Below are 24,060 nucleotides of genomic sequence, written 5' to 3'. Positions count from 1 at the left end.
GTCCCAATAACCAGAAGGCATGACGTCACGGCATGAAATTGAACAAAATGTGGAAAGCCGGGAGGGCAAGTGGGGCAGAAGTGTTTATGGTGGCAATCGGCGCATGAATCTAAATGCAGGTGCATATGTACATTTGAAAAAGAGATAGAGTGACGGCCTAAAGAACCGTGGGGAGGTAAAGGGGTGGATGGATGGCAGGGGTAGGAGGTTGAGGAGACGACGAGACAACGGCGACGTTTCGCGGTGCAACATTTGCCGGTATGACTTGAAAGCACATACACATTGCTTGAAAGGTTAGCAACAGCTTTTTGGTATCATTAGATAGTGTATAGGCGCGCAGTGGTGGTTGCGCAGTAAATATTGGCCTCGCGTGTAGTAGGTCTTGCCGGACTGACGCCGCTCGAGCGCCGCAGGACCTCGGCCTCACTGTAAAACCCCGCCGAATGGCTCAACCAGTCATGTTCTCTTCGCCGTTATAAAAAGCCTTAAAAGAAAATAAAAAAGACGGTAATCGAGAGATTAAATGTTGTGGGGTGCAAGGAAAGCTTTGAAGGAAATTTTCGGGGGTTTTCAATGCCAGTCGATGCCGGTTACCGATGATTAGTTCAGGACACGTGTGTGCAACGGACATTCGGGTGAACTTATGTCGTCATTAGCTGGTGGTGAAATGAAGAGAGGTTTTTTTGATTGAGTGCGGTGCAGGGGGGATGACGACGGTTTTTGGATTTAAGCGGCGGGAAGGAGTTATTGGTGGGGAATCGAGTTTTGTGGGGAGTTGGGAAATGTGATGGGGAGTGAGAGGCTTTGAGAGGGGATTGGTTTGGAAAATCACGGGAGTCAACCAATTACTTGCAACAGGTATGTGAGAATTGTTTTCATTTTTTTTGGTTTTTGGTGGTTGGTTGGTGGTGTTTTTTGATGTTGGAGAATGGTCTAGTTTCTTAGGCATGACTGAGAAATACTCCATTGTTCGGGGAGTCAATAGTATCGACTATCGTAAAACTTTTATAAACTGGGGAATGCAGTCACGAACTGCTTCTAAATTTTTGCATGCGGACGAATCAGGATTTTATGGAATTCTAGTTAGAGGGAGACTTTGATATGGGAGATCGTGATTTCATTCGAATGTTTGTAGATTATCTCGTCCATTGTTCGGACTGGGTATGTCCAAGTTATGTAAAGAGAAAATATTTTAAAAGTTAATGGACAAACTTCGGGGATTTGCTGGAAAGTTCTATTGGAATTCTGTTAAATTTGATTTATTTGGAATTCGACAGGAAAAACTCAGTAGACGTCATATTTTCCTATGAACAATCTCATTTATTTCTACTGAGATTGTGAACTACAAATCAAAATAGAGCGAAAAGAAGTTAAAATGTCTGTTTCCACTAATTTTAATGGACAATAGTTGCCCGAAGAATTTTTTTGCACCAAAAGGTGAGAATTTCAAAGATAATTTCCAAGTGGGGCAAAAGGATTTTAATAAAACAGAATTTCTATCCCAAGATTTGCTATTTCATCATTTCGTATACCATGAATATGATTAATTAAGTTGTCATCAATGATAATTGGGCAGGACTGATGTGAAATATGCACAGTTATATTTAGAACAATAATATCGATCGGACAGGTGAACTAAAAGTGTTTGATATCGAAGATCGTCTGCATGTTCTATTGATTAGAGAGGAAATATTTGCCAATGGTACAACCATCATCCTGAAATAGAGTCTATTTATTCACCCACTTACGTACATGAATGCAAACGTTGGAACAATGACTATTAAGTCATAATAGTAGTTCATACACTGTAGTCAACATTGTTCAGTTTCCTCGTTATCATATTCACAAATGTCCTCTCGCATCAGTTGTCACCAGAGTTGGAGACATGTACTGACTTCACTCAGAATTAGCCATCAGAGCTCTGGCTATATACTCCATTCATAAATGTCTTCTTTGCGGTTCCCCCTCATTGTCTGGGCTTTTACAACATCAATATCTGTAGCTTACAACGCTCTGTTGTCAACTAATCCTAGAGATAAATTAGAGATATGTACAATTCCCATGAGACGGCTGTCGTGAATCCTAGAGGTTTTTCATTGAAAAGAAATTGCTTTTGTTAGATAACTTCGTGGAATTGCACGTTATCGGAGAGAAATTCATGAGATAAGGGATTTTCTCACTAAAGCCAAGGAAATTTGACGTATTTTACCCCAATCATTTTGGTGATACTGCAGCTAAATTCCATTAAGGAAAGAGTTTTTTATCTGATTTTTTCGAATTTCTCCTCCACAAATGTTTTTTTTTCGCTCGATGAAAAGTACATATATGTTGAATTATCCAACGTAAAATCTCGTTTTCCAGAATTGATTGGGTTGAAAATTGCAAAGACTCTTTTTAATCTAAAATCTATTCTTTTTATTTCACGGGAATTAAAACGGTAATTTGCTAATATTTTTTTAGGAAAATGGAACAATTCCACTATGATTGGAAATGTTTCTTATTTGGAAAATTAATATCCATAGAAAAATCAGAGTTTTTGTGTTTAAGTGCCGGAAAAGCCCTAGTCTAGAAATATTTTTAATTGCATATGGTTCGATGAAATTGTAGATGTAATAAGACACAACAAAATATCAATAATAAACTCAATTATTGGTTTAGATCTGTCAAATGAATCTATGAAGACTATCGCTAATAAAACGATATTTATCCCGAAGCACGAGCTATTTTTCCATAGATTTTCTCTCCACAAGATGATGTAAGTGCTCAGGTAAATGATTTAAGGATTTCTAATGGTCACATGATGTGACCCATATTTTCTCTCCTTCGATTTGCGTGACCGTTAATCTCCAATATGGTAAATGGTTATGGTGGGGCTGGCGATTTCACGTTTTCACATAACACGATATTCTAGTTCACAGCCAGTCACCCCAGACAAGACATGAATTATTCCGATTCGCACTGGCCAACGTCGCAATTTCAAGTTGCAACAATACAGCTGTAATAATACATAACGCCAGTGCTACACACAGAAGAATAGTTTAATAAAAATCACATCAAAGTTGAATATCAACAGATGAATACGCCTTAATAGTTAACAAATGGCGAATGTCACGACAATTTTGATTAAATATCCACCGAAAGAATTATCTTGTTAGAGGGATATTCTTTCGTATAAGAATAGAATTCTATTGTTTCAACATTTTAATTATTCATTGTCACAGTGAATACCCAACAGCACGTACATAATGAAATATTACGTTGAAAATGGGTCATTTTTTCATTAAAAATATCTTATCCACCCCATTCCATTGATATCGCCTACAATAAGTTTTTTTTTTAACGAAAGACGATACATTTAAATAGCTTTTAAACTTCGATGAAATATTCAGGGAATATATGATAAATTCAAACTCTCATTTCATGTTTGGAGCCTCCAGAATCAACGATTGAAGATACATATTTCGTTACATAAATGCATTGTCCCGTTGGTACTATCGAGCAAGACCGCGTGGTTGAGGCAAAAAATAATCAATCCATTATACTAAATTTTTCTCGCACGGTACGTTCGCTATCTATTGAATGAATGAATATTTGGTGGAACTAAATGGATTCCAATCTACAACCAACGTCCATTTGTTCCTGATGGCGACCATTCGCGATTTTTATCGGACTTTTATTCTCCCTTGAAAATGACGAAACTTTCACGTAATTTTTACTTAATATTCCTCCTCTCCATTTGTGATGTTATAAATAAATTTGAAATTATTTGCACAGTCATCCATGTTGTCAGTCGTATTCTTCAGGGGGATAGATATACATATAGGTGGTACTTACTATTGTTCCATTCACATCCACAGGAGTGGAAGCATCCATCATGAAAGGAGATATGAAAAATTGAGTATGCGGAGCGCCTTTTATTCGAGCATGCAAAGGATCATATGGTTTTATCAAATTTTTGGGATACGGTGAGAGCCCGTTCTTCGGGGCAAACAACTTTAACCTGATCTTTCTCAAGGGAATAAAATGCAAAAGCTGTCGCGCTGAGTTACTCTCCCGGATGGAGTCGTATTCCTTTGTGTATTTCAAATGAAGTTTTCAAACTATACAACTTCGTCAGCTTTATGCAGACACTTCGCAGATGGTGTGCAATTGCATGTGTGAATAATCAAAGCAGCGTTTGTCGAATTAAATTGCGATGGAAAGAGGAAGTGCCTATTTTCGTGGCGACTGTCCGGATAAATTTCATTAGAAAATTATTAACAAGGGAATTTTACTTCAAAGAGAAGTCAAGGTACAATGGGCATTTTCAACTTGTAAAACCGGAAGGTTTTAGTGCGATAAACAAATGGCAGTTTTTTTTAAACTTTAGTTAATTATTTTTAAGTGCATTTGAGGGCAAATCATTTGCATATTCTCGCGTGTTATTTTTCTCAATATTTCGATAAATTGTACAATATATATATCCATAAATATGTGTATATATGCATGTATGCTTTTCAATTTTCATTTTTTTTTCACGGAGAAAAATCATTTCTAATGTCTGAAAGATATTCGCTCGCAAAGACGGGGGAGAGTGACTTTTTACCATATTTTCCAAAAATGAATTCAAAATGGCTATTGTATTAAGTATTGACGTTGAGTGAAATGATTTTTAATACCATGGAATGTACATTTTTAAATTTCAACGGAACGGGCGGCTTCATTGAATGAACTGTATCGGGCCATCGGCTTAAAATCTACTATTAATCTCGTACTTTTTCCTCGACATTGAGGATAAAAAGTACCGCGAATCGAGTTTGCTCAATGAATTACTCGCCTTGTTCGGTAATTTGTAACCAACATTTTTCACCGTACAAATGCCCGCAAGAAAAACCTCGACTATGAAAAAAAATAACGCAATAGAAAATTCCAGCGTCGGGTTTTCCAGCGAATAACGAATGAAGATGGCGCATTCCATTCCGCTTTTTCCTATATGAGCAGCTTTGAAATAGCATTCACGAAGTCACCTCTGCTATAAAACCTCAGTTTTAAATTTATCTCATTCCACGCGAATAATGGACATTTCTCATTCTGATAATCCAAAAAAATTCGATCAGAGAGTCATCAACAGGTTGACATGTTCCATCCGTACGCAGCCATTAAATACTTTATTTGTCAATGAGACGTTAATGACATTTAAATGAGTATTTTTCATTCTCATCTTTTCAAGGGAATTTCGAATGCTAAATTCGTCCCGACCGTAATCACCAACGATCAATACCTCAGGAATTTAGACTGGAGTCGTCGCTTTCGTAAAGAGGTAACCGCATGCCGAAGACTGTCTTCATCGAACAGATGGCGGCCTCACAAGCATCTCAGCTCTACAGATACTGAAGAATTTATTGATTTCAATCAATAACTGAAATTACAACTTGAAACAGTTTAAGAAATGTATTTACCCCCGGCGAGAAAAAAATAGAATTAGAATTCTAATTCTCTAGAATATTTCTTATGGTCTGCGTAAATAAATTTAATTGTCAGCATCAAACAAAAATGGCTGCCACGTCTACTATACTCTGGCGCACTACAATCAAAATTTGACATGCGTTTGGTCTGCTTTTTCACGAATTTCATTCAGTATTTAAAAATGCGCGAAAGTAGTCGCTCAACACATTGTGCTATTAATCTCCCCCGACCTCCCCTCTATTCCCCTCTCACTCACTCATTCTAAATTGAGGCGCCATTTTATTTACAGTATAGTGTGTGTACTCGGCTAATATCGCTGAAAAAGTAATTTGGTCTGTTTTAATCACTCAAGCTTGCGATTGTGAATTAATAAATCATGAGAATGTGGACAAAACGTGTTTCGGGGATGATAAAAATTCTCTCTCTTCGAGCGAATGCATCTATCATTAATTTTAATCAGACTGAAAGAGTGGAGACTGACGCAGGGGGTGAGCCGCTCCGTAGTCAGACCCGGTTGCTGCAATATTTCTGATGTGAGGGTGGAGCAAAAAATGAATTATCATTCAGGTGGCATTAATAAGAGATGCGATTCCGTAATAGAAAATTTCTGTGCTCAGATCAAGCATATAATTTGATTAGATAGAAGTATTCACATAGGAAGTTAATAATTGGACGCAAATAATTGGCTGAAGACCTCCGAGCAATGGCCGGTTGTCAACTCTCGCGAGAACTTGGAAAACGTTTCGTCGAAATTGGGAACAATAAATACTTCAATTGTCCGTAACAAGAGGGTTATTAGATGGAATCAATTGCCAAATCTTAAAACATAATATTATTGACAGATATCAATTGTATGTTTACCTACTCATATTGATGAAAAATTGAAGAATAATTGAATTGAATAATTAATTAGATGTTAATTTAATCCTATTTCTTATATTTTAATTCAACTTGAAGTGTATTAGGAGAAATAAATCGATAACTATTTTATTTAATAGTGAATCAATCGGTGGGAAACAACAACAAGATTAGACTTTTCGCATACTATTTTAATAATACCCCTTCTACCATTACCTAATAAAATTTCCAAATCCTGTTCTCCCGTTAATTTTCAAAAAAAAAAATTTTTTGATTAAACAAAAATTAAGCGACGCTGTCGGGCTTAAGTATTTTGCGACTGAAGAGTTATAAATTATTCACACATCTACGACGAATATTTTCGAGAAAAAGTGAAATACCATAACCGAGGGTTGATCTGTCCCCAGCGTTTTGTCCCTGAAACAAGGGATTTGTTCTTTTTTCCATAATGTCGACGTTCCCTCCTGCTTTTAAAATATTTACCACCCTCAACAAGTACAATTACCACGGATTTTTACCCAGCTTTTTTGTGGATTACTAGCGAAACAACGGGAAAAAAATTAAAAACCCGGCAACACATCCTCATAGACACAAAAAACCAGGCAGTCCCATAATCTGCTTATGCCCCATATACATGTATAGTTCAACTGGACCAACATTATACCGACATTTCCCTGGAACTGGTGGAATTCAGATATTCGTTATACCCTCGTCGATGTCATAAAAAATAATGCGATACCACTGAATATTTAAGTTAATACTGTTCATGGAATGAAATTGAACGGACATCCCCCGCATTCCCCAAACGTTCGTACGTTTTAGGATTTACCATTTAAGATAATTTATTTCTTACTAATTAACATAACTGGAAAAGGCAAGTCAAGGATGAGACTTTTCGGACTAACCAGTAAATTTTAATTGAGAGGATAATAACCTCATATTGTGATGAATTTACTGTGAAAGCCTCAGAAATAAAGGTCTTATGTCCACTACGCGAGAATTATTTAGTAGAGGCCTGCTAGCTCTCAGTTCTCGGTCGATTTAATTGAAAACCGACAGCCATAAAACTGAAATCAAGAGCCCGTGGGTTAATCTGGGCGTTAAGACCTGGATGACAGAATATAATCCCCTCCGGTTGCGTGGCAGCATCAATCAAAATTTCTGGGAAAAATATGGTTCTGCATAAAGCTTCATGGATGTCACTCATCCTCCTCGTATTTATGAGCAGAGTATTACTCAGGCTTTACGTCTTTCACAGATGGGTCATTACGAAGAGATAAGAATACTTCACCCGTGAATTTCATTAACAGCATCCGCGACATTCTGCACAGAACGTGTTCGAGATACAGTGGATGGACACTGTCCACAATGTGATAATCTTCAATTGACTCGTTTCAAGAATGTCAATGTGACGTTATGTTCACCTGGCAGATACTCACTTGTTACAAATGAACTCCGACGGATAATCAATAATCCATACTGTGCATTTATTGGCAATCATGTATTCCGCCCAAATAACTTCGTCAGAATGAAATTCCAGGGGTGGGTGGATGGATGTGGATCTTCAAATATGTAGAATGATGTGAGCATTGTAGTGAGGAAAACAGAATTGCGGAGAAATTGCGCGTGCCATCCTGGAGGGCATGAGGAATAAATTATTCAATCAAAAAAAGGGAGAGAACGTGGGGGAAGGAACATGAAGATGGGAAAATAGTGCAGATGAAACAACAGGGAATTTTTGAAAATTTCATGCTCACGTGAACGTGCCCGATCCACCGGAAGGTACCAGTAGTCGGTTAGCGTTGGCTGTTACATTTCGAAATATATTAAACTTCAAAAATATAAATACCAAAATTTTTTGAGGTTTAACAAAGTTTTCCAATTCTTTTGGGTGAAATATTTCAGGATAATTCTAAATATTAATAATTGTTATTGAATCGTTATCAAAGGTCATTTGTTGCCCAATAATCTTGTGATTCAACCTAATTTTCATGCCTGGAATTGCCTTTGCTTCAAATTTTTCTCCAAAAACCTTCGTTGCCTCGCCCCTTTCTCGACTTCATTGATTTCTTTACTGCGTTCTGGGGTATACTGAAATTCAAGATGTTATCAAAAACTTACCCAACCTCACCTTAAACTTCATCAGGAAACCACTACACCGCAGTGATCATTGATCGATAATCGACTAATTGATCGCCATTGAGTAGCGCACGACTGAATGCACAGCTCGACCTTCATATTATGCAACATTTAAATATATTATTAGCCTTATTTTAAGTAGAAGATTCATGTTTTTTTCTTCTGTCACTTCACAAATGTTACGCCAGATGAGATTTCCAGGTATAATTTTCACCACATAAACTCTGAAAACCCCCATTATTCACTCTCCCTTGATACGGTTATGCGGATAGTGAGGCGTTCGAGGGGAAGAATAATTGTGGAGATCATAATTATGGGGAGTTTAATGATTGAGGGAGTGTTTATACATTTTAACATTGGGAGAGGTTTTCAACGAGAGAGGTACGGTTTTGGGTGCGGCAATGGAACGTGTTCCTTTCACCCCTGGTGTCCATCTACCTGTGTGTCACCTCCCCCAATTATGCGTCTATCAATTCTTTTCGTTTTTCTGCTCCAACCGAGTAATTACACTCCTCCCACTTGCGTTCTACAATTTTTCATTGACTACCCCAAGATTTTTCGATTCTCCAAATGAAAATCAATGGGAATTTTAAAAGCCCTCATTAGTCTTCTGAGGCTGTCCAATCATTTTGAGAGCCTTTCATGCTTCAGACATGTGAAATTTGTGATTACCATTAAAATTTCGAGAACGAACCTCGGGAATTCCCAACAATTAAAACATGTTCATGGAAATTAAAAAAGTTGAACCTTTGGAGCAGCTGGAGTTTACCTTAGTTTACTTTAGTTTAGTTTAGTTTAGTTTAGATTTTTATTCCTTTTATTCTATTCGAGTTTCCACTTGAGATTGGAAAATATTTTTTATGGGTGAACATTCGGAGAATTTTGGGGTAGGACGTGTATACTCGGTTTTCTTGAGTCTAAATAGAGGTGCATGAGTGGGCGGTGTCTTTCAAACGTATAAAATAAAAGAGAATAAAATGACATTCACACATTTGAATCATTATAACTATCCCATTTCTAATAGAAGTATTATAAATTCCTCAAAAAAAAATCGGCGGTGTGAGGGGTGAGCAGAATAAAAAACGAAGATAAAAGTAATTGAATATGTGAACAATGAATTATTGTAATTTGGTTTGTCATCATTTCATTGGTCTCCCAACTTCAGTAACGAAGTAGTAAAACAAGATAAAATAGACTATTGACCAGCTTTAGATAAATATTTCAAAATCTAGGAAAGATAGCAAAATTTTGATCAGAATCGTTCTTATGGAGCGAATCGAAAGCTACAATAAATGTTATAACAAAAATTTCACTATCTCCCTTACATTTTGAGATATCGCTTATAAACTCGATTGGCTACTCATTCTTTACCTCGTATTATTTCAATAATAAATTTACCAATATTCTACATCAGAATTGTTCCCAGTCGAAATTTCGCCTCCACCATTTACCGCTGTTCCATTACTACTAATGAAATGTCATCTGTTTTCAGGTGAACCGAACCCCGACGAGACATTTTGCGGAAACTCCAAGTGCCAAAGCAACTGACGCGTCGTGTCAAGGACTTTGGGTGACTTCCCAGTTGCATCGTATTGTGAATTAGGGTATGGTGGTAGGTGAGACGGCGGGGCGATGACACTCAATCACCGTCCGCCGTCGTCACCACGAGTCCCTCAGGACTCGACCGATTTCCTTATCCCATACCCATCCCCATTCCTGATTCACAATAAAAATATCTGTCATTCACGGTACCGTACGAGTAGTATAACTCATCGATTAACAACGACGAATAGGTATGAAAGATCGTTCTCGTCATCACGAACACAATCAGGGGATGCCATTGGACGAGATACAGGGACTCTTGCCGCCATCCTCCAGAACAGGTAAATTATTACTGCAAAATTCATTAAAAAAACGTTGTAGGATATTGATATTGGAAAAAAAAATGTTGTAGGATATTGCAGGACAATAGCTATAGGGACTTTTCCTCGCCTTCGCTTTGAACGACAACAGGTCACGAATAAAAATCCCTAGGGCACTGGTGACGAGCGATATTTTTCCGTAGTGATTTTCAGTTTTTTAAGTCCTTGAAAGGGCCATAAGGTTCAATAAATATATATAATACCATTTTACATAATTTATGTGGATTAATCACATAATGCTGCAACATATTGACAATCCTGATTGAAGCCGAACTAACACATTGCTTCGATGATATGTCAAAATCGATTCAACCCTATAAATTACGTTAATCAAGAATTATTTTAGGGTTGACTATCAACCCTGCTTCAAGACTGACGTCACAGGGTTGAAAAATTGTTATCACTCACAGCTTCAGACAGGCCCAGTCTGAGTAACTCCAGCCTGGGCCAACCTGAGGCCAGTCTTTTGCAATTCTCCACAATTTTATCAACATTTTAGACACTACAATTGTTATTCGCAAAAATTGTGAGTTTACAGAAGTATAATTTTTCGTATTCCATATGAGTTATTCATCGAATATTCCTCCGTATAATTAATGTACGAGAATGATAGTTACTAATGAATGATGCTCCGAAATTCTGAACCATGAGGATTGACTCAAATATCAATATTTCGGCAGTTGGAAACTCATTAACTCACAACCATTCCCTCTCAATGACTATTTATTGGCATAGAAAATTCAATGATTCTCGGAGTTCCGCCTTCATAGTCAATTATTGATACAGAAGCACCTTAAAAATTCATCCATATCCACTATTTCTTACGAGTCCATTGGCGGTTAAGTACATTCTTCCAACTAATACGAATTATAATCCCCTCTAAGTTCCCTCGGTAATACCTGAATAAATTACTTTCGGGGATCCAGCAGCTTATGCGCAACTACCCACCACTGAATCGATAATAACTGCTCTCTATCTTATTTTCGGAGGATCTCCATCATTCTTGTCCCTCTTTGTAGGAGTGATTGCTCTTTGTCCCACTGAAATGTACATATACTTTATCATTAGATGGCATCAATGAGTCAGAGATGGGAATGCCCACATCAAATCTCCGGTGCACTTTCATTACTAGTTCCCTCTGTTGTTTACTTTACGAGCATGAAAAAATGAGCTGACGGGTCAATGATCTGTCATATATCATGACACTGATGGTTATCAGATCGAATTTATCATGATTTTTATTAAATGACAAAATTATGATCAGAATCGCGTAAAAACGATAAATGTGTTATAATGGAAGTGACAACAAATTTAACGTACGATTTAGTATAAAGTGCGACAAATCGGCATGACAAGACAATTTATCGCTTTTACGGTACACCTGTATTGATTTATAGCCAAACCGGATTTCCTACTTTAATAGGTTGGGCACATTTGACCCACTATGCATTCCCCCGCGCCTTGATTCAGCTCGTTTCACGTCATATTCAGCACAAAATAATTCGCTGATGTCCGATTCGGCTAACCTTGACCAATATTGACCAATTAACTTCAACCAATATTGGCCAAATTAGACCTAGTATGGATTGACTGACTCTCGATTCAGCTAAACTCGACCAATATTGGACCCAGAATAGATTTACGTATTCGCGACTCAGCCAACCTTTCGCCTATATTCAACTAACTACCGTTTCATCGGTAATCAATTTCGATAGTCTCAGCCAATGCTGTACTGGCCATCGGAGGATATTGAAAATGAAGTCATCCATTCTCAGTTGGGCCTTATATCTCGAGATTCTCGTTCCTCATAAATTGGAAGTGTGCAACGTAAGGAATTTTTGTAACTGTCTGAGAACGATTCCCACTTCATCTCAAATCTACGGAATAATTTCAGCTTTCGAATTCATAAGAAACTTTATGTATTACGACGTCATCCCTTTAATATATTAATCCGTGTTTCTCCGATATACGCAAAGATACACCTTCCATAGTCCTCAATGAAGCAAAGTAGATTGCCTAGTGAAAATGATTCACCTATTTTTTCATAAAGTATGGAAGATGGAAAAGTGTGCTGAGAGTGAGGATTCTCGTTTCCCTCATCTAAATAATGAAGAATATTCCTTAATAGATTAATATGACAATTAGTTTAATGTATCCAGTACGCAAACAAGAGGTTAATAACCAATTAGCACAGGCCAATGACAACGAGGCAGTCGAGTATCGTAGATAGGTCTCACTACCACCTAATTGGAAATGGCACTTGATAAATGAACGCGTGCATAAGAGTTGTTTCGTGTATAATCGATACGACAACGGATTATTGATTTGTCATTATCACGTATATTATCGACATAGACTTAAGAGAATTTTAAAATATTCTCGTTCAGCGTGAGAGGGTAGCATTCTGTTTTTTAGAATAAATTGAAGGGGTAAGTTTTCCCGTTAACATAAAAGTTGAGGTTATCATTATGCTTAAACTCTGGAAAACTTACTACACGTATAATCTTCCCCTCTTCTACGATCACCGACGTCATTTCCTGTTGGCGTTATTTGATAAAGAGGGGTAGGCATTCACCAACTATTTCAAAACTTTGTTACTCCTGAACCTCGGATAATTATGCACTTTTCAAGAAAATAAAAAATACTTGGATGGGGATTTAATTCTAGCAAAGTAGTAGAAATAAAATGTATTTCCTGAGGATTAAAGCTGAGAGGATTTAACATCATTGCGAGAGGGAATATCAAAGTGGACGGCATTGTGGGGAAAGAGAATAAGACGGAGAATGGAGTAATGCTGATGAAAACTCCGTACAAAGAGAAACTATTTTTCAATTTTCTTTCTCAGCAACAAAATCGGAGACTCTAAAGCTTTAACGTCGGCAATCAACCTCGATTGTAGCTCGTCTTTCTAGATAAACTTAGTCGTTCGTAATTGATGCGATGAGGAAGAATGATGCCAATGGGAATATTCTCGAAATGCGAAAGGGTCATTTTCAAATAAACTCATTAGAATCGATCATAATCGATGATGAAATGTACTAATGACGACTGATTGAAGAGAGGAAAGGAGCAGTCAGGTTACAATAATACAGCAATAAATTGATAGCGAAATATTTTTTTTCTGAATTTCTCGCCGATTAACCATCGATTTTTCCTCGATATCGTGTGCATAACCCGCGTGTAAATTCACCGCTACCCAATCTTTATCGATGCTAACCAACGAAATTTCGACTGGGGTTGATGCACAACGTGCAGAGGGGTGTTTTATTTTTTTTGCACCATCAGACATTGATCGCCGGTGTCCGAATACTCTGAAATATTCCAGAATTTTACGGCTTTACAATGCTAACTATCAACTAAAATTTCAGATGTTTACAGCCAGTGCCATGGGTGCTATAAAAATTCCAATATTTCAGTTCGTAGAAACGGGGCGATTATATATTCGCTGTTCAAATTTCAAGTTGATATCTCGACTGTAGCGCAAGTTAGTATGATTACAAAGTTTTTATATTACGCCGTTCAATAAGGCCAAGTTATTTTCTTCATCATATGGTATAAAATATTATAGATCGTCAGGGCATAAACTTTGTGTTCAACAAATGTGAGTATCTCATCTTCGGTGAGGTCTGTAATTCTGGGACTGTTTGAAGTTGAAAATGTTGTACCCTCACAAGTGGACATTTACGTCAAATTAACTGTACCAAGAGAAGTTTCAACTAGACGTATTATATTCTATTCTAAGTCAATATCTTCTAGCAAATTTTCAATTTGGATCAGGTCGATTATTTCAGACCACAAAGGGTTGATCAGAAGTTTATTCCAAAAGTGAAAGTCTCAGTTGAGTAGAAAAATCGACTAGGATCAGACCAATATTCCAATTTTCATTTAGATCAATCCATTTACGTCTTGATTTTGATCAATATTTGTTTTGGATACGCGCCAAAACAAATTGTTTTCCAATGATTATCGCCAATTTTTTCCAACGAGATCGAACTTCTAATTATTATTTCAACAATGAGATATTGTAGGAAGGACTGAGGACCTTTTTTCCTACCTCGTGCCTGGAATTATTTATTTGAATAATGAGCCTTGTTGATTTCTCTTAATTTAAATAATCCAAAGTAAGAACAAAATAGCAATCATGAGAGGATCCCTGATCTATCACAAATAAACAGTTAAAAAGTTAAAAACATCTCAAGTATAATCCAACTGATTTATTTCTTTTTAATTTATGATGAATTATTGGCACAATAATACTGCAAATATTACCAAATATGTCTGCGGCGAACGTATTCATTCAGTTTACGTTATCAGTAGCAAAGGGAAGAACGATTACGTCAGAGGAGAGAGAGAGAGGGTGCGTAAAAAATGAATGGAGGGAGCAGTGAGACAAAAAATGAACCGAAAGCAGGAAATATAAGTCAATTAGAGAAGTAGGGCGGAAGTGATAAAGTTGTTACCTCACAGATCGAATCTCACGTTTGTTCATTAGAGAGCAGAATTAAAATCGATAGTTAATAACTTGAATCACATTAACAAAACAATACGTTCAGTGCTATTATTGGATTATTAAGTTAAGTTAATAGAATTCATTAAAAGAGAAATTATGGTTACAAAAACGAATCAACTTGGAATAAATTGTTTTCATGTGGGGTAATTCAATAATGTATTGACCACAAAGACTCAATTCTTTTTTAAACTGACATTCTAACTGAGCTGACTGACAGAATTTTCTAACACCAACTGTTATATCTCCGAATGTTTATTTCCCGTCACACACATCGCGTAATGACTCACTTGCTGACATTTCATATTTATTCACAAACACTTTGTACCCATTTTAGCCATTGGTTTGCATTGAACCAAATACACAAACAGAATAAAGAACGAACGCTTCAATTGAACTGCAATAACAGTTTCAACGCTATTTCCACGTGGATTTCATCCTCTGTCGATACTGTTCACTTAAAAATACGTTTGACAATTTATTCAATATTTGTTGCAATTGTTTTTGAAATTTTACACTGAGAGAAAAATATCGTAGATTTGACGAAATATATTTTGTTTATTCTTTCGTATAAAAATAGAATTCTGTTGTTTCGACGTTTTAATTCATTTTCACAGTGGGTTCCTAATAGACTGAAAATTATGAAATATTTCGTTGAAAATGCGTCATTATTCCATTAAACATATCCTATTGCAGGCGATCCCATTGATGTTGGCCACAATAAGTTTTCAAATCAATGAATTCAATTCAGGGAATACGAACCGTTAGATTCGAACTCATGGTTTGGTCAAATGAGACATGAGGTCTACTAAATTTTTCTCTCAGTGCAATCAATTTAAAAAAGCCCCTTCAGAACTCGCTACGATACCCATGACAACTATTTTTGAATAAAACAATGTGGTTTTACCTCTAATTAAATCGAAACCTGAATTATGAAGCAATTTCTCGCTCCCTCTGTCGTTGGTCCACCCCACTGTGTTGTATGGCCGAACGTGTACATAATATCGCGTGTTTACCTCAAATTAAAATTCTCCTTAGTGGCTTATGGAGAAATATGAGGGTGGTGCACATTGGCACATCGATTCACCGCTGACAGCTCCAGGAACTTCCGTATATGGGTCACGCGATGTTATAGTACCTTTGCGCTAACTCAGATCAACAGTCGAATAAAATAGGGTCATTTCTCTCAATAGTCTCTGTACTTTTCCCGTAAAACTGTGCACCAGAGATGGCCACCAATGTGGCATTTCCTTAATCCTATCACAAAAAGAACAAACATCGAGACCATGAGTATATCAAAAGTCTGTCAGGATAATTCCTCATTGGTTCAGCCGTCTGAGGCGGCTAATTAGCATTCAAAGCTCATCTAATTTTTAAAATGTCAATTATGATTCGATATTGTTGCACAATGAAAATCCCTTTTCATCACCTTCATAATTCCTTCATGTAAATTAAGTTGAACAGGGGCAGTAAGCTCTTGACCTCATTGGTCAATGTAAACGTCCCATGATGAGCATAGTTGTGGCGGGAAATTCAAATAGCGCGTGGGGGGCTGATGTATTTATTTTTGTTCTCCGTTGTTCTGCATTGAAATGCACCTGTTGTTCTGTTCGCAGGTAACCGGGGTCCGTTGAATGTGACAATTGTGCAGGTGGGCGGTAGTAATAACAACGGTAGTGGCGGAGGACACGAGTATCTTGGGCTGGACGCGGCAGAGTTAAGACCTGTCCCATCACCGCTCTCTGAAACCAGCACTACTCTACCATCTGACAACAATGACACGTTCACGGGTGGTGAGTAGATTTTCGTGACGTTGATAAATCATTGGGTGAGGGAGAGGTAAAATAGTGAAGTCCATTTTAGCTTGTCATTAATTTTCCGAGGCAGTGCAAAATTTTACTCGAGATCTCATATTTCTCTCGAAAAAAATCTACTTCTGAATGGAAAAAAAATCATTTCAAGTTTTGAGGTGATAATTTTATACACATAATGTATTATACACAATGAATGTTGTATATAATTGATTACATCCTCATTTGGAACAATTGAAATATAATTCAATTGTTTTCCAGTTGTTAGCATACGTTTCGTATTTAGTATAATTCAGATTAATCAATAGTTTTATTTAATTGAACTATTGCTGTCAAGTAAAAGCAGTACTTCAGAGTTGCAAAATTAATATCACTCGGTATCTGAAATGGGATAGTTATAATGATTCTAAACGTGTGAATGTTATTTATTCTCTTTTATTTATACGCTCGAAAGGCACAACCGCTCTGGTTAGTTTCCTGAAAGGTACTAACTAAAAAGACTAAAGGGCCACAACACGTACCCTAGACCTAATGACTCATATTAACAATGGTCCCACTCGTGCACCTCTGATTAGACCCAAGCGAGCAGAGCATATCCATCATACCCCAAAATTCTCAGAATTTTCATCCATAAAAAATATTTTCCTATCTGAAGTGGAAACTCGAGAATAAAAGAAATACAAGCCTTACAAAGAGCTATTCAATCCAATTGAAAATTAATTTTGGATAAACACTTTGAATCCAAAGACAATTCGCTGGAAAATTAATCTCAATGAAATCCGACAGGATTATGATGAAAATCCACTTCATTCATAAAGAATTTCCGGCAAAAATTAATGCACCCAATAGAGCAATCATTAAGGGTAATTCCAATTAATGTGGTAATACATGGACATCTGCATGAAAATCGCTTAAAAATTCTCTCACTCATGAATTTAATTTCAATCCAACAAGGTGTAACGGATTTTCTACTTAATTACTCGTCAATTAAAAATTATTGATTCAGCCAGCTCTCCCTCACTCCGATAATTTGATATCGATATAAAATTAACAAATCAATTTTGGTAGGAAAAATGCAATCAAGCATTCCTCTTTAAACATTCACCAGAATAAGCGAATGAGGATCTGACTTTTTTGTCTATTTAAACAGAATCGATTTAAAAAAATAATCAGAGCATATTTCTTTATCGCGAAAAGAAATATATGCGGCTGAGGATATAAGTATCGCAATCCTAGGTTCTAGAAAGGGAAAATGCCCGAGGATATTCGGGGAATCTGAAAGTTTCCTATCGGTTATGTCTTCTATTTCATACACATCTTTAAGCCGTCGCAATATATCACATCCTGCTGACGGAAATGCCTGGCAAGATGGCTTCGGGGTGTGGATTACGAGGTATATTGATGAACACCACAAGATGTAAAGAGAGAGCCAACTGAAAGAAGACGAACCTATGATTTATTGATTGAGCACGAAGAGATAAATTCGCTAAAAATGATCTCGCCTTTCTCTGAAAGTCAACCATAAATACTCTCTGCCTCACATTTCCTTCAAAATATAATGGGAATTGAATGTCGAAGCGATAAAATTTCACTTTTATTGTTTTAACATTTAATTTCCACTGAATTTCACAAGTCAGGATGAAATTTACAATTACGAATTATCTTATACAGGATGTCTGGGCATCCATTAAAAAAATTATTGTAGAAATGAATTTACTTGTTGTGAAAAATATTTTCGTCAATTTTGTAATTGCATTATGTATTCTTAGAGGAAATGTAAACTGCGGAATAGCTTAAAACACAAATATATGGCCTGAGATTCGTAGAAGTGGAGTTTAAGACAACCCTCTGTTCTCTACTGTTAATTATTTGCAAGTCTAATAGGAAGTTGAATGTTCGGTGAAAAGTTTTGAGATTTTGGAAGAGGTGACAGGTTTAAGACAGGCATTATCCTCTGCAGACGAAAAAAGTAGCAAGCGCAGGAGAAAGGTGGGAAAATCGTGTTCTAAATTAATTACTAATTACACCAGACACCAAATGAAAATTATCCCAAACATTCTGTCTTTTGTGTATTTGATACGATTTAATAAGACAGAACTCAGGTAATGTCGAATACGCTGACAGGACTGATTAATTATTATTATAACGGATTTATTATTATATGAGAATATGGCTCATTCGATTTCACCAAAAGTTCATTCATTAATAGTTAACAAATATCTATTGAATAAACCATATTTAACTTGGCATCCGCCATCCAGTTGAGTCGTTCGTTGGCAATTACCGAATATTCATTTATACATATTCCACTCTACCATTCGCTAATAGTTGATAGTTAACGAGTTTCCTTTGGAATAAACAAATCGTTCTATCAGTGTAGGATAATTTATACAAAATTTTTCGGTGATTGAGGGAGTGGAAACGGTGAATATCAACCAGTGAATGTCGATCTATCACTGTAATAGTATCACGGAAGTACCGAAATTACCCCCCATTCAAATATCAATCGCATGTGATCCTGATACATTTCTCACTGGGTATTCCGAAGGGTTGGACATAAGCTGACTAAACTGGTCACCGCAAAACATATATATGGGCGAGCTAATCCGATTAATAGGAGTTGTTTGCTACCTTTCCACGTACACTTGGTTCTAGAGTCTTCGAATGTGTCGGCATAGTTTTATTTAGTACCACGCGTGACTACAGAGCTACTTTAAACTATAAATATTTTCGTTCAGTTCGGAAATAGGTTAAGATCCCATCGTTGGAGACGAACAACTCCAAAAAATTGTGAATAGGAAATGGAGTGGACCTAAAGGAATGTCAATCGAGGATTTTATCCTATTTATTTCAGTTCATTCCCGAAGTGCGGTGACATGTGAAATTTATCGTGATTTTTGTCAAAAGATACCCACAATCGGGAATGTTCAGTGGATCGAAGAGGTCGTGAATTTGTTCAAATTGTGAATTCATCGGAAATATTTTTCATGATTTGCAGAATAAAGAGGGCCTTTAGACGATATGCATTCACGAATATTTTCCGCAAGTGAATTGAAACTGTGACCTTGAGATTGTGACCATGAGGGATAATTCTTGAATAAGAAAAAGATTTGTCATGTCGGTGCAACGTGACTCCGACTCACAAATGAGATCAAATAGAACGTGGCGTCCTCGAAATTTTTTACAAAAACCGGAAATATTTGTTGTGAATTGTGACAGCGATGGAAATAATAATTTGTCCAGTGGTAAATCCTCGACGTTTCAACGCAATTCGAGCATACGGAGTAAACAAATGCAGAATCGTTTTCGTTTGTCGGATGAGCATTGGAAGAAACAGCGCAGCAATGGTACCAAAAACAGCCCTTAGCGATGATAAAAACTTCCGAGATAATAAACTTTTATGACTTGCAGAGAATCTGGAAATTATACCCATTGTCTTTCATGTTACGAACCCACAAATCTTCGGTTATCGATTGATAAGAGGCTTAGTGTTATGTTCAATAGTCAATGTGCAGGGTCAATGATACGAATGAAGTTGCAAATCTCATGACCATTATACCTCAGAGGCTTCACTATCTTTTTTTTACTTTCAATGAAACACCTGAAGTATTTCACTCGATGTATTTCCAGATCAGTTTCGGGATATTTCGGTACAATGCCGGGCGGAACTCTTCTGGTGAATACCATAAATGTCCTTCGGCGCGTCCTGGAATCATATACTGTGAGAAATTTTTTTTACCCTCAAAAGAACGTGTTTTATAACAATGAGATAACAACACGTCTGTATTTGATTTTACGTATTTAGCGTTCCAAAGAGAGAGAAAAAAAGTAAAGAATCGAAAAATCGGTCAAGTACGATTGATCGATAATTGGGATCACAAGAGTAATAATGGCAACATAAATATATTGTTTAATGTTGAGACTGAGAAATACACTATTCTGGTGATGCCAATTATTTGCAATACGGACCAATAATAATTTTTTTGGGCGATTCATTCTACAAATTTTACTTCTTCTAAGAGAACGGCCCAGTTATTACAAACGAATGGATTTTGGTTGTTGATCCAGTTGGCTCCACCACACGTTCATTTGTGAAGAGTAAACGAATTTTGCTTGGAATAAATGAATTGTTCCATCAGTGTATAATTTCGAAATCATTATTTATGCAATGAACAAACTTTTGGATAAAAATTAGACGTCGAAAGGGTGATACACGGGATGAAAGGCCATTCAAGGTAAATTTTGTCAGAAAAATTAGATCTGCAGTGGTAGATGAGGACCGACCAACATTAAGCCAGGGATGGCCCAGCTCGGTGGCCCAGCAGGGTGGGGGGCTGTGAATATGGGGGTACGAGTATGTATGTGGCTGTGAATATGGGGGTACGAGTATGTATGTGGCTGTGAATATGGGGGTACGAGTATGTATGTGGAGAAGGGTCAAAAGATCTGAATATACGGATAGTCCATTAGATCCTCACTAGAGAGGCGAGAGAAGAAGAGTCTTGTGTACGTCAATATTTTCTTGAATGCTATTTTCTATCAATGGAACGACGGTTTTATTGTATAAAGTAATATGGATATGGGTCAGTGTGTCAAAAGAGCATATGAACATTGAGAATATATATTATATACTCAAAACCGAGGGGAGGCCGAGGTTTCATAAACCGGAAATTTTTTTGAATAATGATTTTATAAATGGAAAGAGGGTTTCGTAAAAGGGAATCCAGTCGTGGGGAAAGATGATTTACGAACGGAGATTTACATTATACAGACGGAGTTCGAAGGTGGCGCCAATTGTGGCTGTAGTGAATTATTTTCATAAATTTGGCTCAAGGTCTAGCCAATCTTGCTGCAAAGTTGGTAAACATAAACATATATAAGATTTTCTATACATATATTGAGCCACACGAAGAGAAATATTGAGTAAAAATGACGGAACTTTAGTTCGTCTAATGGAAGTAATTACCGATTACAAAAATGGCTTTTTTAGCTTATAAATTCATTAAAGGGAAATGTTTTTTTTATAGAAATGGATAACATGGTAAGAAAGTCTTATTATTCAATTAAAAGAGAGAAATGTTGAAAGAAAATATCAGTATTTTGTAACGTGTGTGTGAGATAATGTTGGGGGATATCTTTTGTCACATTTATCATGTGATTTAGTTCGAAATTTCAGAACCGATAATATTTCAAAATGACAAAGCTTCAAGGAGGCAACAAATTATTTCATTTCTGATCATTTTAACGAGTCGTTCAATGGGCCCAAACAAAACGCATTTGAAAATTGGTTTATTCCTTCTCAATATATTGTATGACCCAATAGTATTATAAGTAGATCCAACAAATCCAACTCTAAAAATAGTTCATTTTTACGCTCCCCCTCAGGAGTTGATCCTCGCCTTCTGCTGGGAGCAGTGGGTGGTGCAGGAGATCGTAGCGCCTGGGAAGGCCGTTACTACGTCAAGGAGCATCGCCGAGCTGGAAAGGCAACTTTTCAGGGTCAAGTATACAACTTCCTTGAGCGACCAACTGGCTGGAAGTGCTTCCTGTATCACTTCTCTGTGTGAGTACCCATCCAATTTATCCTTTATGCAACCAAAATGTTCACTGTCTTCCAATAATCCCAGTCTTTCAATGCTAATTCTTGTTACAATGTCAATTTACGGATTCCTATCTTGGAAACTTATAATTAGATAGTCGAGTATAGACATAAGATGAAAACAGTTGGTTATAGGAGCAATATTCGCCCAAGGGTCGGCCCAGAATCGGTTAGAAGCTGGATAAACAATCTTTGGTGAACATTAATTTGACAATGTCGCCAAGACTGGTTTCAGCGTAACACACCAGCCTCGGCATCTCCATGATTATCGTTACCTGGACAGTAACAGTACCTGAACATCACTCTTGAGTCACGAGCATTGAAGCTGAATAACCCCAGTTGCCTCGTGAGCTTTGCGAAGCTTTTTTAATCTCCACCTCCTTTGATACATCTTTCACCCCCGCGTATACAATTTTCCAGCCAAGATCTTCACTGACGAGTCTGATCATAGACCTCGACTTGATTACAGTCAACCGCCAGCTCAATCAATCTTCATATCGAGTTTAATACTAAAAGTAATTGTCAACATCATGACGAGATTGATGGTTTAATGTATCGTAGCTCAGGGAGAAAAGCTATTCTAGAAAAATCGTCGGAATTTTCCATACAATACACAATTCATGAGTTTATACTTGGAAAGGTATTATAATCGTCTTTCTCTGCAGTTTATCATCCTCAATCCAGAGTTCCGAGCACCGGTGGCTTTTATGCAGTGATTGAGCCCAGAATTCAGAAGGCGTATAAAAATGTCAGTGCCAGAGACAAAAAAGCACTTTCATTTTTTTTTTGCACATTCAAATTTCAAGCTATCATCACTGCATAATGCGCATCAACTGCTGTCGCCTGCATCGTAACACGATGAAATACATTGATCAATATTTAGGGTGTGTTGGGCTTGCCGTCAATGAACAATAGTTCTTCTGTATGCACGTTTCTGTATGATGGGATCGCAAGGTGATTCGATCTGCTGCACTGAATCACGCTACACCGATATCAATAAAACTTCCATTAAATATGATTTTATCGCTGCCATTCGCCATCTCGATAGATCATGCTGACCTGGATAACATGAATTTCTAGTTTGCATTGAGAAACACTTTTCCAGTGAATTTTTTTGCGCCTTTCCATTATTAAGTGATTGATGGGGAGAGTTTGGAATTACGTGAGGGAGTTTTTCTTTGTTGTGGAGACGAATAATTACACGGAGGGAAAAACATGAATTTTCGCCGCTTTTTCGGTAGATTTTTTGCGAACATCTCCAGGTAGTTCTACAAAAATTTGTTCCAGTTTTTAGACACGCAAATAAATCCGAAGCGAAGTAGTAAAGCCAGAGTCTGTTCTGGCGAATTTTCATTAAGTCAGTTCTGCCAAGTGACCAGTTTTTGATGAATCTCTCGAAATCTAGGGGAGATTGAAAAATTTTCATCAAGACCATTTTTATGGAGCGAATTAAGAGCTACAATAAATGTCCTGATAAAAATTCTGCTATCTCTCTTAGATCCGAAGATATCACTCAAAAATAAAACGAAGAATCGTTGAATTTGCCACAATTTTAATTAATCTGATGAGCGACTTTACCGTTCCCTTTCGTAAAACATCTCGCTCGTTGAGGACAAATTACGGAACGACATGTCTCTACATTAATGTGTAATCAGACGGTCGAGTAATTTTGCCGGAACAAATGATGATTTTTAGGTGGGGAATGTGAATGTCAGTGCCATTTCACTTTTGTAATGAAATTGCGCTTTTTTAGCGGAAAATACTTCGAAATAAACGTGT

At 37.0% G+C, this 24,060-nt stretch overlaps 1 protein-coding gene across 1 annotated transcript; it reads left to right on the top strand.

Moving 5' to 3' along the window:
- Positions 1-237: 237 nt before the first annotated feature.
- LOC135166161 (potassium voltage-gated channel subfamily KQT member 1-like) lies at positions 238-22,249 on the top strand. Its single transcript, XM_064128215.1, has 4 exons — positions 238-858; positions 9,935-10,325; positions 16,488-16,664; positions 22,068-22,249. Exons 2-4 carry the CDS (start codon positions 10,238-10,240, stop codon positions 22,247-22,249), a joined length of 447 nt encoding a protein of 148 aa, XP_063984285.1. The 5' UTR covers positions 238-858; positions 9,935-10,237.
- Positions 22,250-24,060: the final 1,811 nt, after the last annotated feature.

This window comes from Diachasmimorpha longicaudata, chromosome 1, assembly GCF_034640455.1.
Source record: "Diachasmimorpha longicaudata isolate KC_UGA_2023 chromosome 1, iyDiaLong2, whole genome shotgun sequence".
Taxonomy (NCBI): domain Eukaryota; kingdom Metazoa; phylum Arthropoda; class Insecta; order Hymenoptera; family Braconidae; genus Diachasmimorpha; species Diachasmimorpha longicaudata.
This window is presented reverse-complemented; position numbering and strand designations above follow the sequence as displayed.